Raw genomic sequence first — 15,824 nt, 5'->3', positions numbered from 1 at the left:
TCTTGTCACGTCACCGCGAACATCTGCTGCCGCAAATAAAACAGCAAGAGAAAGGGAAAGCAAAAGGCCCTCTCTGAGCGGCATTCCAGCCCCAGGAGCGGGAGAGATGCGGCGCCTGTCATGCTGCATGAAAAACCTCTTTCATTAGCTCACATCTTGGAATCACAGCACAGCTTCTCGGGGGCTCCACAGGCAGGCGGGCACAGCCCCATCTCCGCAGGCGCCTGGGGAGCAGCCTGGGTATGGCTTTATACTGATAGAGAGCGTCTCACCGACAGAACAAGGAGCTGAGGGCTTTGAAGCCCTTCCAGGAATCCTGATGCCAGCAGAGAAGGCTGCTTGCTGATATCGAGAGGAAAGCCCCCTCTCCATCCTGCAGCCATACAGACACCCACAGCTCCCTCTCTGGTCCTGGCGTGGGACAGACACTCAGGCTGCCAGGAAAGCCATGAGTGCCAGCCTGGACAGCTGCGGGAGGGAACCTTTGCACTAGAGGAAACCAGTTTTCTTCATAAACTGTATCCCTCCGCCCCCCGCCTCTGTCCTGGAACGGAATTTCTTGGATGCTGAGGCACTGCAGGGCCAAGAGGGAGAGTGAGCAGTATGGGGCCGGCAGCAGGTGTCACCCAGGGCTGGGTGGGAGCCCTGTGACATGGAGGGACCAGCCAAGGGGCTTAAGAGCTGCAGGTAAAGGCACAGGCAGAACCACAGGCAGCACTGATGGCAGGGCAGCGGGCAGGATTGAAAACAGGGCAACTGGAAGGGCAGGGAAGCAGGCAGGGCTGGACTGTGGGCAGGACAGAGCAGGGCAGGGCAGCGGGCAGAACTGCAGGAAGGGCAAGGCAGCAGGCAGGGCATCAGGCAGGGCATGGCAAAGCATGGTAGTGGGCAGGACTGCAGGTAGGGCAGCAGGCAGGGCAACAGGCAGGATTGCAGGCAGGGTAGCGGGCAGGGCATGGCAGAGCAAGGCAAAACACGGCAGTGGGCAGGACTGCAGGCAGGACAGGGCAGGACATCGGGCAGCGCAGCGGGCAAGACTGTAGACAGGACAGGCAGTGCGACCCCGGGTCCGTGCTCGGCTCCATGTCCCGGTCCGTGTCCCGCTCCGTGTCCCGCTCCGTGTCCCGGCAGCCGCCGTCCCCGCAGTGCCCCGCTCCCCCGGCCCGGTCGCGGGCGCGGGCGGTGCCGCCGGGGCGGGGCGGGGCGGGGCGGTGCCGGCGCTGCGCGGCCCCGCCGCCGCTCCACACCCGCTATAAGCGGAGCGGCCGCGGCCGCGCTCCGCAGTGCATGGCCGAGCCTCGCCCGGCACCCGCGGCTCCGCCGGGGCTCCCGCCCGGGCCGGTCCCGGGCGCCCCCTCCCTCCTTCCCCGCCGCGCCCCCGCCCCGCCGCCGGCAGCCGTGACCTTGCCATCCCGCAGCCTTGGGGACAGCCCTGGGGACAGCCGCGCTGGATCGGGGAGCCGCCGTGGGATGTGATAGCCGGCGGATCGCACGGGAATATTTCTCCTGGGAAGGAGAGAGGCAGCCTCCTCCCGCGGTCGGGGGCCGTCAAGAAAAGCGGATTTAAAGAGCATCTTTGCCCCTTTGTTGGATGAGAAGGACAGGGGAGGACCGGCAGGATGAGCACTAGCAGTGAGTACGGCTTCCTCTTGCCTTCGCTGTGGGAATGGGGCTGATACCGCGCCGATCTGGCTGGGAGGAATTGGAAAGAAAATGTCATAACAGCGTTGACAAGCCTAGTGGGATGGAATTTTGGTTTATTTTCCTGCCTGCGTTTTGCTTTCTGACAGGGTCTGGCTTTCCTGGCCTGTCTTTCATGTGGGCTGAGCCATGGTGCTTATCTCCACTGAGTACTTTTCTTGGCTTGTGTTTCTGGGGTTTGGAGGGCAGATCATCGACTAAAATGTCGATACGCAACATGGTGAGAGGGAGCCAGGAGCGCTCTGACAGGCAGCAGGCTCACTTGCTGCTGCCAGTGCCTGTGGACAAACGGACATGCTGGAAGGAGCCGATGGGGAGGAGGAGCAGGGTAAGGAGGGACCCAGAAACCAGGGACCTGAGCAAAGCACAGGTGCAGTACTGAAAAACATGAACCTTCTGCAGCTGGGGATGTGGGTGTTCCTTTTGTGCGTGTGAGACAGGGACACTCATGCGCTATGTATGAATTTCTAAAGAAGCAGAGCTTGGAAATGTGCTGCATAAGATGAGAACTGGCACCTAGTACTAGTGTGGTCACTTCTGGTTTTGTGTCCTTGTTGCAAAGTCTGGAAGGATTGATCAGGTTTGATCAAGTCACAATCAATTTCTTTTTCCTCGCTGATGTGATGTGTGACAGCTGTACCCACCTCGCTGGCACAGCTTTGATCCCTTCCTTTAAAAGCAGTGAGCCCATAGGCAAAGCAGTTGATGTTGATGGCCACCTGAGGGGCTTCATCCTGGGATAACTTGTCCAGGGAAGCCCCCCTCCTCTCCTGTGGGTCCTGGAGGCTGTGTGAAGAGAGGAGCACTCCCCCAGGCAGAAAGCAGCAGAGCAGCAACTTCTCCATTGCACTGGCGTGTTGAGGTTTCTCAATCCAAGGGCTTGGGGTGGTTCCCAAGCAAAACACCGTGAAAAATGCCTTGGCACGCTGCAAGGCAACAGAACAGGTGATTCCAGCTCTGTTGGGCTGTGTCAGAGGCAAGAAAACTTTCCAGGTGCCCTTTGCACGAGCCACACCTGGGACAGGAGCAAGCCCCCTTCCCAGGGGACCAGGGCTGGCGCTGCCCAGGTAGGAAACAATAGGGATTGATTCTTTCTGAGCCTGCAGGATGCCTGATAACAAAGGGTCCTCCCTCTGCTCCTCTGGGTGATGAGCTCTGGTCCAGTGCTGAGAGGGCTGTGGTGTCAGTGTCGTGACCACCGTGGTCAGGTGGGACTGTTAAGCTTCCTCTAAGCCAATTTTGACAAATGCATGTTGGTTCCTTTTGGGATTCCTTTCCAGCTCTTAATAGCTGGCTTAGCTGCTGATGGAGATAAGGGCTGTTTATGGCACTGGTGTGTTATAACTATCTGATTGTGCTGCAAAACTCCTTCAGCTGGGTCCTCCCACACACAGCAAGATGCCAGGGAACTAAACGTGCTGCCTGCCCGTTGCTCTGACGTGACTCACGGCAGGAGGCCACTGGGCAGGCAGCGAGCACAGGGCTGGGAGTCCCTTGGGAGCTGCTCCTCCTTCTGCTGCTGCCTTGCTCTGTGGCCTTGGGCACCTCACTCAGCTGTGCCTCAGCTTCTGGATTTACCAGCAGCAGGCTGCTCCCATGGCTCTTGCCCAGCCCTTTGGATGGCTTTGCAGTCTTTACTTAAATATTGCCATTACCTCGTTCTAAGTAGCCATGTATTTTAGTAAACATTTGGCAACTCTGTGACATCTGATCACTTACTGTGCCGTGGGCTGATTATTTATGGATTACTCCTTGTTCCTTTGGGACCACACTAGGTAGAAGGGGTGTGCAAACGCTGCAAGGCAGTGGGCTTTGCCCTGTTAGGCTTCCAGACATTTTCCCATTCTCAAAGGTTCTCAAAGCAGGGCTCGCCATACCCAAATGTTGGCTCATCTCTGTTCTTAGCAATGGCACGATCTTCTCCCAGCTGGTTCTGTGAGCATGGGTGTGGGGCCACCTCTTCTGTCAGCATGTTCTGTGGCTGGTGTGAACATTGCTAAAAGCTGTCTCTCCCCTCTTGATGCTGCCTCGCTGAGCTCTGCACATCCCTTCCCAGCCTGTATCCCTCAAATCTGTCTCTCCATGAGTAAAAAAAACAAAGCCTAGGATCCTTGTGTCAGTGTTCTCTGTGCCATCTCTGTTCCACTCCACTGATGCTCCCTGGCTGTGACCTGCCATGCCTTTTGTACCCCTTTGGTACAAAAGTGACCAGTGGCTCAGGTGAGCTTGGTGTCACTTGTTGTCAGAGGCTTGCCAGCCCTCCCAGGCATCGCCAACTCTGCTGCTCTGTTCTTTGACTTTTTATATGTTTTTCCCCCCGTGTCCTGTAGTGACTGAGGGTTTGGATGTGGTGGGATCCACCAGCAGGCTCAGGGACACTCCAGCCTCCCCACTCTGGTCTCCCTCTGGTGCACAGGACTCTGCCTGTGCAGATGGGAGGAGAGAAGGAGGCACTGGAAGAGGAGGAGGATAGATGATGAAGCCAGACTGTGCAAGGCCTGATGATGTACAGATGTACCTGTGGCTGCAGCACTAAATTTTTGGGGCTGGCAAATTGATGAGATGCTGCAGCTGAGGATAAAATGCCACCATCTGATCTGTGAATTCCCACCACTCCTTTCCATTTTGCTTGGTGCATTTTGTTAACACTTCTCTCCTGTCTGAGGTTGATGTGAGGCAGGAAACCTGTGGCTGTGGGCCATGGCTGGCCTCAAGCCATGTTCTTGAGCAAAGCTATCTGTGAAGCCTCCAGGAGCCCTGGGCAGGATTTGCTGGGCTACAGATGTATCTCTGGAGATGCTCCATGCACAGCACACTTGCTGAGTGGACAGAGGTTTGCTTTTCACCTTGGTATGGGGACCAGGGTTGGAGGCCCCATATCATCATCTCTCCCATAATGAAGGCAAAGCTATATAGAAATCTTGCTTTTAAGATGAAGAGGAAAAAGCCCTTGATCTCAGGCATAAACTCATATCCTGAGGCTGCAGAGCAGATCAGATGACCCTGAGGGTGCATGGGGGTGCTGGCTGGGTGTGCAGTGAGCATTTGGAGGGCACAGTGCTGGTATGTACATTAGCTATGCTATCACTGCCTCTCACTCTGGTTAGCACTACTAATTGGTTGCAAATTAATTCATATGTTAGTAAACAGTCCTATCAGTGCTGCTTGGCATTTCCAGTGAAGCTGGAGCTTGTAGTACAAACCCTTGCCCAAGAGAACATCCCTTAAAATCACCCCCTAAAATCTCCTATGTCTGCATTCAACACCTCCCTTGGAGTCTGTGCAGGGAGTTTAAAAGGACTGATGCTGTGTTTGTGCTCATTAAAAGGCAAAGGGTTGAAGCTGTCATTGCCCAGAGGATTTAAGACTCTCTGAAGTGAGTGTGAATAATCCCTTTTGCTGTTTTGGAGCCATCAGTTTTGGGTGCTGCAGGTCCACGAAGTGACTGGTGTCTGTGAGAAGGGGTCATCCCGGTGGGACCCATGGGATTTACACATCATCTCTTTTTTGCTCCAACTCTGTTGGGGTGGGAGAGGGGCTGCTGAAAATCTTGGCACTGATCTTGTGAGGAGCAAAGTGCCCCTTGTTGTTCTGGGCCACACTGGTCTGAACAACGGCATCACAACTCCTGGAGATATGAAACCCTGGAGAGCTCCTGGGTCGAACCAGGTTTGGCAGGATCTAGATCAGTGTGGCAGTGGGTGATTGGGACTGGCTCACAAACCAGAGATCTTCCAGATTCCTTTTTGTGTCCAGCATGCACCCTTGGAAAGGAAGGCCAGAATCTTGTCTCCATGGCAAACTAAGTCAGGGTGGGGTGAGCCAGTACCGTTTATCCCCCATCCTTCTTCCTCTGAGCAGCTGACAGCCTGTCAGAGCATGGAGAGCTCTTGCAGGGGATTTGGAATGCCAAGTGGAAAGTTTCCCCAGACCATCCCAATCCCTGGCACCTCTCAAATTCCTGCCGAGGGGCTCCCCTACTCTCAGAAAGCCAGGGAAGGAGACATGAGGAAAGGCTGGACAGCTAAGCATTTGGGCAGGAAGGCTGCATGACAGATACTGATGAATGCAGCATGTTTGCCTGGTTATTTCTGTCTTTCCTAAATCGTGCTCCCTGTTACATCGTGATCCACTAAGCATAATTACCCGGTAATCTCCAGGCACATGTGGTTACAAGGTGTTTACCAGCAAACTCTATTAAGTCCCTGTGTAATTAAAGAGGAATCACATGGTGCTGCACATCTCTGGGAGCTCCAGCTCTGCTCGGCAGGCAGGTGATTCACCAGGTCTCCCCACCCTGTGGGGCAGGACCTGCTGAGGAGGACACAGAGGGTTTTTTTCTGTGCTCAGAAGTGCAGTAAATCCAGAGGGATCAGCCTGTTGATGTGATGAGCAGTGTGTTTTGCAGAATTTGGGCACCAAGGGAAACTCCCAAACTCTCTGCCCACGTTTTGGTCCTCTCAATTAATACCCAAGCCTGACTCTGCCGCCACAAACAATCAGATACAAATTGTCCCCTTGGTTCTCTTAGGCAGCCTAACAAAGGGACAATCATCCATTGCATTTGCTTAGGTGCCAGAAAATTCAGATCCCAGGCAGCATCTCTTTGTCCTTGGGCTGGTGGATGGACTCTGTTCTCTCCCCAAGCTTCGTTCAGGCTCTCCTGCAAACCCTTTTTCTTGGCAGCTTGCCCTTTGAAGAGCAGAAGCCATGGAAAGTGGCCCTGCAGGCCAGTGGAGTGCGTGCTGTAAGATCAGTTGAAGCAATTGAATTATTTCAAGGGCCTACCATGCTCTTATAAAATAAACAGCACACTTTCTAGTGATAAAGTGATGATTGGTTTAGCCAGATAATGGTATTTGTGATGCCAGCAGGCTGGACTAATGACAGGCTGTCCTGGTATCAGCAAGGAGTCCGTGTGGTGCTGCCTTTGCTCTCTGCAAAGCTGAGAAGGAGGGAAGGCAAACCCGCCAAGTTGCTGCCAGTCCCTGCGGTCCTGTCATAATGGTGCCATAAGGAAGTGGTTGGAATGTCTAATTAGATCTTTTTAGTCTAAATACATCAGTGCCTCAGTTGTGAGCACTGCAGGACCTCCAGAAAGTATCCTGGGGATAAACTGGTGATGGCAAGAACTTAGGTGGAGAGTGATGGGGGAAGGACATCTTTGAAAGATGAAAGGGAATGAGGAGTGACCACAGTGGGTATAGGGAAGGCAGAGCCCAAGTCCAGATGCCTCAGGCTCAGGGAGTTTGGTTATGAGCCATTCAGGGCAAGGCTGGCAGGGTGACTGGCAGCCTGCAGCAGGGAAGGTGGTTCTTGCTTGGAGGACAGACTGTCCCAAGTCCTCCTGTGCCCAGCTCCTCTGCTTCTGGAGTCTGTGGGCTCAGTACATCACTGGGGAAGTAGAAGAGCTGGAGTGCACTGCTGCACAGCCCCAGTGGACATGTCCTGCTTTCTAGGAAAGGGCTGTCTTGAAGATTAACAGGACCAAGCTGATCTATGCACAGTTCCTGTTTATTTGGTGGTGGCTCAGGTATTTGATTGGCCACAGTTTATATGTGCATTTTTCAGCTCAGGTATAGTTTTCTGAATGCTTTATCAGTATCAGCCATAAGCCCTGGCCTGGGAATTGATGTGCTTTCTCCATTGCCTGAGGCAGAGATCAGGGGTAAAAAAAAAAAAGGAGCTGGTACTCTGGTTTCCTTACACAGCCCACCTGACCTTCCTTTCTTCTTGCCCTTTCTGTCCTGGCAAGGTCCTCTGAGCCCCAGGCATCATTTGCTTTTCTGTTCATGGACATTTTACTCCATTTCCATTTTGAATCATCTTCTTTCTGAGACTTGAACAAATGGACAACTTGGACAAGGACAATTCCTTGGGGAAATGTTTCTCTAAGGAACAGGACAGTGTAAGAGGGGAGCAGGTGCTTGAGGCTTTGAAGCCATCCCGTTGGCTTCTGTTCTTTCTTGGCAACAAATGGCACATCTTGGAGAGCACTACAGTGCTCTGGGGCAAGAAGGGCTTTGCTGGTGCAATGCCAGTCCCAGAGCCCTTCCTCAGCCCAGCTTGAGTCCGTTGCAATCAAAGTTTAAGTTTCAGGTTTTGACCTGTTCTCACAGCAGTGAGTTATGTGGCTGTTTCTCAGGCACACATGGCCAGGCTGCAGAGATCAGACAGGCATAATGTAAACCAGGACTCAGCGTGAGCTTCCAAAGTCCACGTGCCAGGCCCTGTGGTACAGCCCCCTTCAGAAACACTTTTGTAGCATCTTGCTTGTGAAGGCACGTTGCAAGGTCCTGCCTGTCCTTCCCAGCACCCCAACTGTACTACCAACCTCGGAGATCATAAATCACAGAATGGCTTGAGTTGGAAAGGACCTTAAAGATCATCCTGTTCCAAGCCCCTGCCATGGGCAGGGACACCTTCCATGAGACCAGGTTGCTCCAAGCCCCATCCAACCTGGCCTTAAACACTTCCAGGGATGGGACAACCACAGTTTCTCTGGGCAACCGGGGCCAGGGCCTCAACAGTGTCACAGGGAGGAATTTCTTCCTAATACCTAACTTAAACCTACTGTCTTTCAGTTTGAAACCATCCCCCTTGTCCTGTCACTATGTGCTCTTGTAAATCATCTTTCTCCAAGATCTTGCTGCTTCTCTGCTGGCATCCACCTCCTGCACCCCGGGGACCCCATTGTGCAGAGGTGTCCTAGGGAGCCCTGTCCAGCCCAGATGCACTTGGTGGTGAAGGGGAGCTGTTTTTAAAGTTAGTAGAAGACTGGCTGGGTCGTTCTCTGGCTCAGCAGCACCTGCTGGGACTTGTTGAGCACTGTGATGGGAATCTCTCAGTCACAGCTGCTCCCCAACCTGGTTTCTCAGTGGAGGCAGAGAGGGTCCCCAGCAGGGTGGATGGCCCAAGGCTGTACTTCACCTCCTGCCAAGGACCTTTCCCTGCTAAAAGCATTAGAAAAGGAGGAGGGAAGGAAGCTGCCTGTGAAACTTGTTTCTGTTGTGCTTTGGGAGCTGCAGCCCATCCATGCCCCAGAGCTGCGTGAGAGGCAGCTGCCTCCCACCAACAACTCCTCTCTGAAAAAAGGTGCTTCCTTGCCTTGACCAAGAGGGAGGGCTGGATCAGGGCTTGTCGGACAGTTGCTGCTGCCCTGCCTGTCTCCTGCTGCACTGGATCACGGGGGGCTCTTCCTGGTAAAATAACCTCTGGCTGCGCTGGCTGCAGCAGTGCTTGGCTGGGGCAGTGAGTGACTTTCTCAGCAGGCTTTGGTGGCTGCAAGGTCTGCACCATCCAGGATGCCTGTGTGTGACTTTACAGGAGCAAAGAGATCTCTGGGCTCCCAGAAGGACCTACAGCAGGTCCCCACGGTGATCCAGAGATCAGTGGTCAGGTGCTGAGTACAGCTAAGGCATGGGAAGGCTCTCCTTGAAGCCAAAGCCCACAGAAGTGGAGGCTGGAGCAAGCAGAGGTCCCAGAGCCACTCCAGGGGTGGTGCAGACCCCACTTGCTGTCATCACCCAGCCCAAATGCAGCCCTCGTAGGGCAGAAACCTGTGCAGGGCCACGGGAGACAGGTCATGGCTATGCAGCTCTGCACCGGCTTCTGCTGCCTCCTGAGCAGGAGCTCTGCTCCGGATTTTCTCTCTCTCTGCTCGTATCGCAGCAGCCCTCGAGTGTGATAGAGTACAGGCTTCCCTGGCGCTCCTCTGCACTCGGATCACGGCTCAGCGCTGGTCCCTGCAGACCCTCCTTCCCTGTGCTGTGCCCTGGGGTGTCCCTCCCCATCTCCCGCTTTCCCCCTCTGCCTCGGCACCTTCCGCATCAGCTCCCGCTGCTCAGAGGATGAAGAAGGTGGAGCAAGGTAAGATGAGCTCCCTCTAACCTCCCGTGTGCTATAAATAGCCACGTCACCCGAGCATCGTCTGGGAGGGATGTGACCAAGTTCAGGCTCCTGGGGACCCGGTGCCTCCGTCGCAGGCACACCCAGCCCGTGGTGAGAAGTGCTCCCGCGGGTCCCGCCGGTGACACCGAGCGTGTCATCGCATTAGCGCGCCGCGGGACGCCTCTCAGGTTATGCACAGCCTAATCCCAGCTGGCAGCCGCCGAGGCTGTGTCCTGAGGCTGGGTCAGTGTGCCCACACCTCGCTGGCAGTGGCAGTGTGACAGCTTGCGCCGGGGAGCCTTCCTTCCCCTGCGGCAGAGACGCAGCAACCTGCTTGTGGCTCCTGCCAGGCTGCGCTGGGGTGCAGGTGGTGTGGATGGGTCAGGGTAAGGGGGTGTCTTTGGTATGTGTGCAAGTTTCTGGCCAGACTTTTAGGACAGAAGGGGAAGGCAGCTATTCTGCAGGGAATAACCAGATCAAGGAGAGAAAAGAGGCATTTGTGGTGTTGGTGTGGTGCCTGTATGGATCAGGAAAACCTTGGTCCTCCCAATCTGTCCAGACTGTGGCCAAGGACTTGGTACTTGGGGCAGGCTGTGCCTTTGGAGACAGTTTTGCTGACATTTCCCTCAGCTCTTGACCGTGAACCAAGCAGTAGAGCAGCTTCTAGGTATGTACGCATACAGGGAGAACCACAGCCATCATTTCAGCGAGGTGGCTCTCCTTCATCTGGTGGCAGATGCTGAGGCATGAAGCTGGATGATCTCCAGCTTGGAGCCTTTTACCAGTGAGCAAAACCATCCCTTCATACACCCAGGTGCTACTTGAGAGAACTTGCACTGTTGCCCCACCATCTGGCCCAGCTGCCACCTTGGGAGTGGAGTGAGCTGGACCTGATCCTTTCCTTCTGGAACAGGAGGTGCCTGACAGAGCTGCTCTGGGTGAGCTGGCCAGGGAGAGCTGAGGAACTGAGTGGGACTGTTCTCCCCTCCCCTGTTTTTGAAAAAAGAAAAGTCACTGCCTGCATGGTGAGTTATGTGGTGATGGCTCCTTGTGATGGGCTACATATAAAATCCCTTTCATCCCTGAGGATGCTACTCGTTGAAAGCTTTTATGGCATCTTAAAAATAGCCACGGAGGGGGAGAGAATGAGAAGATGGATAGGTAGGTGGATCCCTAATAAGGAGAGCAGAGGAAACAGCTAGAGAGGGAATGGAAAGACTTTAGTGAACGGCATGTGAGTGATTACTGAGGGAGGGGGTGGTGTGGTCATACCGAGCCGCTGAGCTGCGTGCCCAGCGGGAGCAGGAAACCCTATAAAAAGCCTGGCTGTGAGATATGTGCCTTGCACGTGCTGGGGAGAGGGATGGGGTGAGCATCAGCTTGGGCTGTCTCTCCTGCAGGCACTCACTACATTCTACAAGTAGCTGTTAAAAATAATCCGTGACTCTTGAATGGCTGGCCAGGGCTGGCTGCAGCTGCTGCTCCTGCGTGATTCCCCAAACAGCTCCAGGCTCATCTGTGCTCCTTTCTTGCCTCGAGGCTCAGGCTGAGCGCCTTGCCTGGGAGCTGATGGATGAGGTCGGTCCTGGCCCTGGATTTCCCTGCAGTGGCCTTTCCCACCTGGGCTGTGCTCCAGGAAAGATGCTGAGAGCTGCCTCTCTCTCTGTCTTCTGGCTTTCTGCTGCCTGACAGCTTGCAGGGCCCAGAGGTGAGATCTGATGGTGGTGGGACTGGGGCTCAGTGAGGACACAGTTCCCCAGTGCCTGGCTGGAGCAGCAGTCCCAGAGCTGCTGGCAGGAGTCCTCTGGAGTGGGACAGCCCAGCTCTGCTGTGCATCACTGCCAGCACAGCATCTCCCGGTCCTGGGAAGCGGCTCCAGGCCCTTTGCTGTGCTTGTGGCAGCTCTCCCCATCACTCAGGGAAGATTACACAGAGTGTCTCCAAGAAATGCTAATTGTTTTGGCTTGCAGTTGGTACAGCAGAGCCACTGGGCACTCAGAGCTCTTAGTCAGCTTAGAGATCTGCCAGATCCTTCCTCTCCTTCCCCTGGAGAGCTGGTGGAGGTCTGAGGTGGCCCTTGCTGATCCCCACATCCCTGGGCCCCTTCTTGTCCCCTGGCTGGCCCAGACCTGTGTCCCAGTATCCAGTGGCACAAGGCACTGTGAACTCTCTTCAGGATGCTGCAGCCTCAGGATGAAACACCCCAAGCTCAGCCTTTGGCAGGCACAGTGTGGAGTCAGATGCACCCCTTGTGCTGCAGGAAGGGTGTCTGGAGAGATAACAAGAGCTTCCCATCCTGGGGGATGAGAATGGAGCTTGTGCTGTGGCAGGAGCCATCAGCACTGCTCCATCTGTCCTCCTGGACCCCTGGGGTGCTGCTGCCCACCCCTGTTCTGCCACTGGCAATAAAAGCCCTGTGCAAATGGACTCATTGGTGCAGGCTCCTGGGAAGCATTCCTTGGCTTTGCCACTGCTTGAACTGCAGGGGGAAATGCTGCTAACAAGACTCCTCTGTCAGACTCGCCAGTCTGTCATATCCAGGCTGTCTCCCTCTTGCTTTCTTGTCTTTTTTTATTTTTTCCCCTTCCTCATCAGCTAGGCAAGAACCCAGGGAAGCAGAGGCTGGGTTGGGTTGGCCCTGCCTGGCTCCAGTCTGGGCAATGGTGAAGCTGAAGATTGTGTGCTGCCTGATCCTTGCACTGGCCTCTTGCAAAGGGTGGATCAGCATTCTCCTGTGTGTGCTCATCTCGCTGTGTTTCTCAAGCCCACAGCTTTTTTAACACTGTGGCAGAGGAGCTGAAGTCCAAGTCCAGCCCCACTCTGTGGATGCTGAGGTCTTGTCCTACCTCCTTTGCCAAATCCTGGGGCAGCCTCCTCCTTGGGAAAGGTGCAAAGGTGTCTCTTGCCCTGGTTGGCTGAGGAGCTTTTCACCTGGTCTGAAATAACTCCTGGGGGAGCAGTGGGTGGTTTTGAACCAGCAGCACAGTCCTTGCTGGAGAGTGCCTGTCACCCACCCCACCATGAGTCCTGTGCCCAGCTCTGGAGTCCTCAGCACAGGGAGGACCTGGTGCAGTGAGTCCAGAGGAGGCCACCAAGATGATTAGAGGGATGAAGCAACTGTGCTGTGAGGAAAGGATGGAGAATTGAGGTTATTCAGCCTGGAAAAGAGAAGCTTTGGGGACACCTAATTGTGGCCTTCCAGTACCTGTAGGACCCTTCAGGAAAGATGGAGAGAGACTATTTACAAAGGCCTGGAGTGACAGGACAAGAGGGAATGGTTTCAAACTGGCAGAGACTAGGTTTAGATTAGATATCAGAAGAAATTCTTGGCTCTGAGGGTGGTGAGGCCCTGGCATAGGTTGCCCAGAGAAGCTGTGGCTGCCCCATCCCTGGGAGTGTTCAAGGCCAGGTTGGATGGGTCTTGGAGCAACCTGGGCTAGTGGAAGGTCTTCTCCATGGCAGGGAGATTAGAATGAGATGATCTTTAAGGTCCCTTCCAACCCAAACCATTCTATGTCTACCCCTGGTCCCTGCTCCCACCTTGCCTGCCCTTTACTGGGCTGCTGAGAGCATCCTGCAGGTCTCCAGAGTGAGGGGACTGGCCAGGAGAGGAAACCTGCAGCTGTCCCAGCCCTCACTGCCCGCTTGGCTGGTCAGGTGGCATAAAGAGTCCAGTTTGAGAAATAATTTTGTTCCTTGGCAGGCAGGTTTTGGCTCGTTTAACCAAAAGCGTGCACAACAAAGCACGTGTTCATTTTCCCCTGTTGAAAAGAGACTTGTTCCCTGGAAAGTGCCAGCTCTGCTGGGCCCATTGATTGCCTGTTAATTGTCGCTAATGAGGAGCTGGGAGAAGTGGCTTCCAGAGGCTGTTGGGGACAGACTGTCGCTTCGGCTTGGGAGGGACATCTCAGCAGGGAAGGGAGCCGTGACCTCGGTGTGGGTGAGTTGAGCTGCATGAATGGGTTTGTTAACGAGGAATGCTCCAATTCCTGTGCCTGCAGCACGGGAGGACAGCACTTAGCCCTGACTCCGGAACGGAGAGCATGGAGGGTTAAGAGGATCTCTGGTGCTTACTATACACAGATGGATTTATTTATGCTTGTAGAGCAGGGAGGTGGGATGGGGAAGGCTAAACCCACCCTGTCCAGGAGGGAGGGTTAAATCTCTGGTCCGTGTCGGGGGCAAAGGGCTGCTGGGCAGCTGGACCTGATGCCAGGGCTTGGCCGCTTGCCTCCGGCCTGACAGCTGAAGGCTGTTTTTTCCCCCAGCCCTGATGAAAGGCACCAAAGGCTTTTAGCAGGAGACAACCGTGTCTGCCTGCCTGACGCTTCCCGCGCTGGCAGCCCCCCTCCTTTTGAAGTCGGGTTTCTGGGCGTGTGCAGGAGCCAAGGAGAGCACGAGTGCGGGAAGGAGGAGGGGAGAGGATTACGTGTGTGCCAAACCCCTTCTGCGCTCATGGGAGTTTATTGTTCTGGGTGTACCTTGTCCTGCCACATCCCCCACTGCCCCCAGATTGGTTTTTCCTTGCCCAGCACCAAGACCTGACTGGCACCTCTTGGCCCTGTTGCTACTCAGCCCCATGTCCCACCAGCTGAGGCTCAGAATGTGGCTGAGGGGGGTATTAAGCCCTCTTGGGAGTGTCACTCTGGTGCAGAGGTGTGCTTTTTACCTGTGGAGATATCCCCATGCCACAGCGGGGATGGGGCCTCCTCTCCCACAGCAGCAGCTTTCTGGGTGCCCATCACCGGCACCAGCAGCTCCTGTGGCATCTGTGTCCATCACTTCAGTGGTTCCTCTCATTTTCCTAAAATGGCTGAGCTGGTTTACCCAGTGCTTTTCCTGAGAGTTTTCTCAGTCTTTCTCCTATTCCTGCCAGGTTTCCATGTACAGCAAACCCCACTGACCACTTCCTGCTCCCTGGGTACCCACTCTTGTCCCCATGACTGGTGGGCTGAGGCACCACCCCAGCAATTGCTCTCTGCCTGCAAATGGCTGTGTTTACCATTCAGGGCAGCTCAGCAGAGGGGGAGCTTCCCTCTGGGATTTGTTATTTCATTAGAATAAACAGCCAAGTGGGATGTTATTTTCCATTCCAGCTGAGAGAGGTTGTAGTTGCTGCTTTTGGACCCAAACCCTGATGTCTGTTTTTTAATTCTCTGCTTTTGAAGTGGGGCAGAGAAAGGAGAGTGGACCATGTGGATGCAGCTCGTGTTCTTGCAGCACAAGGGCCAGTGTCAATGTCTTTGTGGTTGCACCCCTGCCTCCTACTCTGACCTTGGGTTAGGGGATCAGGTGAGTCCCAAGCCATGCAATGAAGTGTCCTGTACTTTGCCCTCCAGTGCCTCCAGGCTCCTTTCACAACCAGCCATGGAGATGGCCCACTGTTGTAGGCTTGGAACTGGCTTATTACTCTGAAGGGTCTTGGTATTCTGACACCTAAAATGCCTTCTTGGGGGCTCAGGAGATGCAGGCAGCCCTGCTCCAGTTGGAAGGTAGCAGGACAAAGAGCTGGCACAGCTGGGCTGAGAAATGTGCCTGGACCTTAAAAACAGGGCAGAGTGGGAGAGCCCTGAACTAGCATGATGTATGTGGTGTGCTGTGGCCCAAAAGCTGAGCCAATCCATCTGTGCTGATGGAAGAAGAAAGGTGCTGAATAACCTGGCCCTGGCATCCACCCATCCATCACCTTAAGAGTCTCTTCAGTTTAAGGCTTGAGAGTTGCCTCAGGGTGTGGAAGGGCTCCTGACAGCCTCCTGGGTCTCTAGCAGGTGCCACCTCCTGCACTGTAGAGGACATCCACAGCACAGCCTCAGAACTGGGAACTGGTAGGGGGACATGCCATATCCTGGAGGAATCCTTTGCTGGGACAGTGGGGCCAACAGAAAATGTCTCAGTGGTGCACTCAGTGCACCTGGGTCACTTGGCTGGAGGTCACCCCAAGGTGAGCAGCCTGAAGGCGTCTCCATCTTCCACAACAGTTGTTTTCCCACTCCCTCACTCCCTCCTGCCCCAGCCTTTGCTCCATGACTTTAGACTGTTTGCTTTTTCTCTTTTTTTCCCCCTCCACCCCACCTTCCTTTTCTCTTCCCTTTCTCTGTTTCTCTCCTGTCAGCTTTGTTCGCCTGGCTGTGTACTGTGGTTGCCATGGTGACTGCCAGAGCATCTCTGCATCCCAGAGCAGTGGTCCTGTGCTAGCCCTGGCCATGGGGAGTGGCAAGGCACCTTCCTGCCCC

The 15,824-nt window shown here is 54.7% G+C and overlaps 1 protein-coding gene across 2 annotated transcripts in view; it reads left to right on the top strand.

The window, feature by feature from the left end:
• Positions 1 to 1,327: 1,327 nt before the first annotated feature.
• The window catches only part of ABLIM3 (actin binding LIM protein family member 3), a 53,425-nt gene continuing 38,928 nt past the window's right edge, over positions 1,328 to 15,824 (top strand). For both annotated transcript variants that reach the window (XM_032703191.1, XM_032703190.1), the window contains exon 1: positions 1,328 to 1,632. In XM_032703191.1, coding sequence (XP_032559082.1) covers positions 1,620 to 1,632 — 13 coding nt within the window. In that variant the 5' untranslated portion in view covers positions 1,328 to 1,619. The remainder of the gene's footprint in view (positions 1,633 to 15,824) is intronic.

Source organism: Chiroxiphia lanceolata, chromosome 15 (genome assembly GCF_009829145.1).
Source record: "Chiroxiphia lanceolata isolate bChiLan1 chromosome 15, bChiLan1.pri, whole genome shotgun sequence".
Taxonomy (NCBI): Eukaryota; Metazoa; Chordata; class Aves; order Passeriformes; family Pipridae; genus Chiroxiphia; species Chiroxiphia lanceolata.
This window is presented reverse-complemented; position numbering and strand designations above follow the sequence as displayed.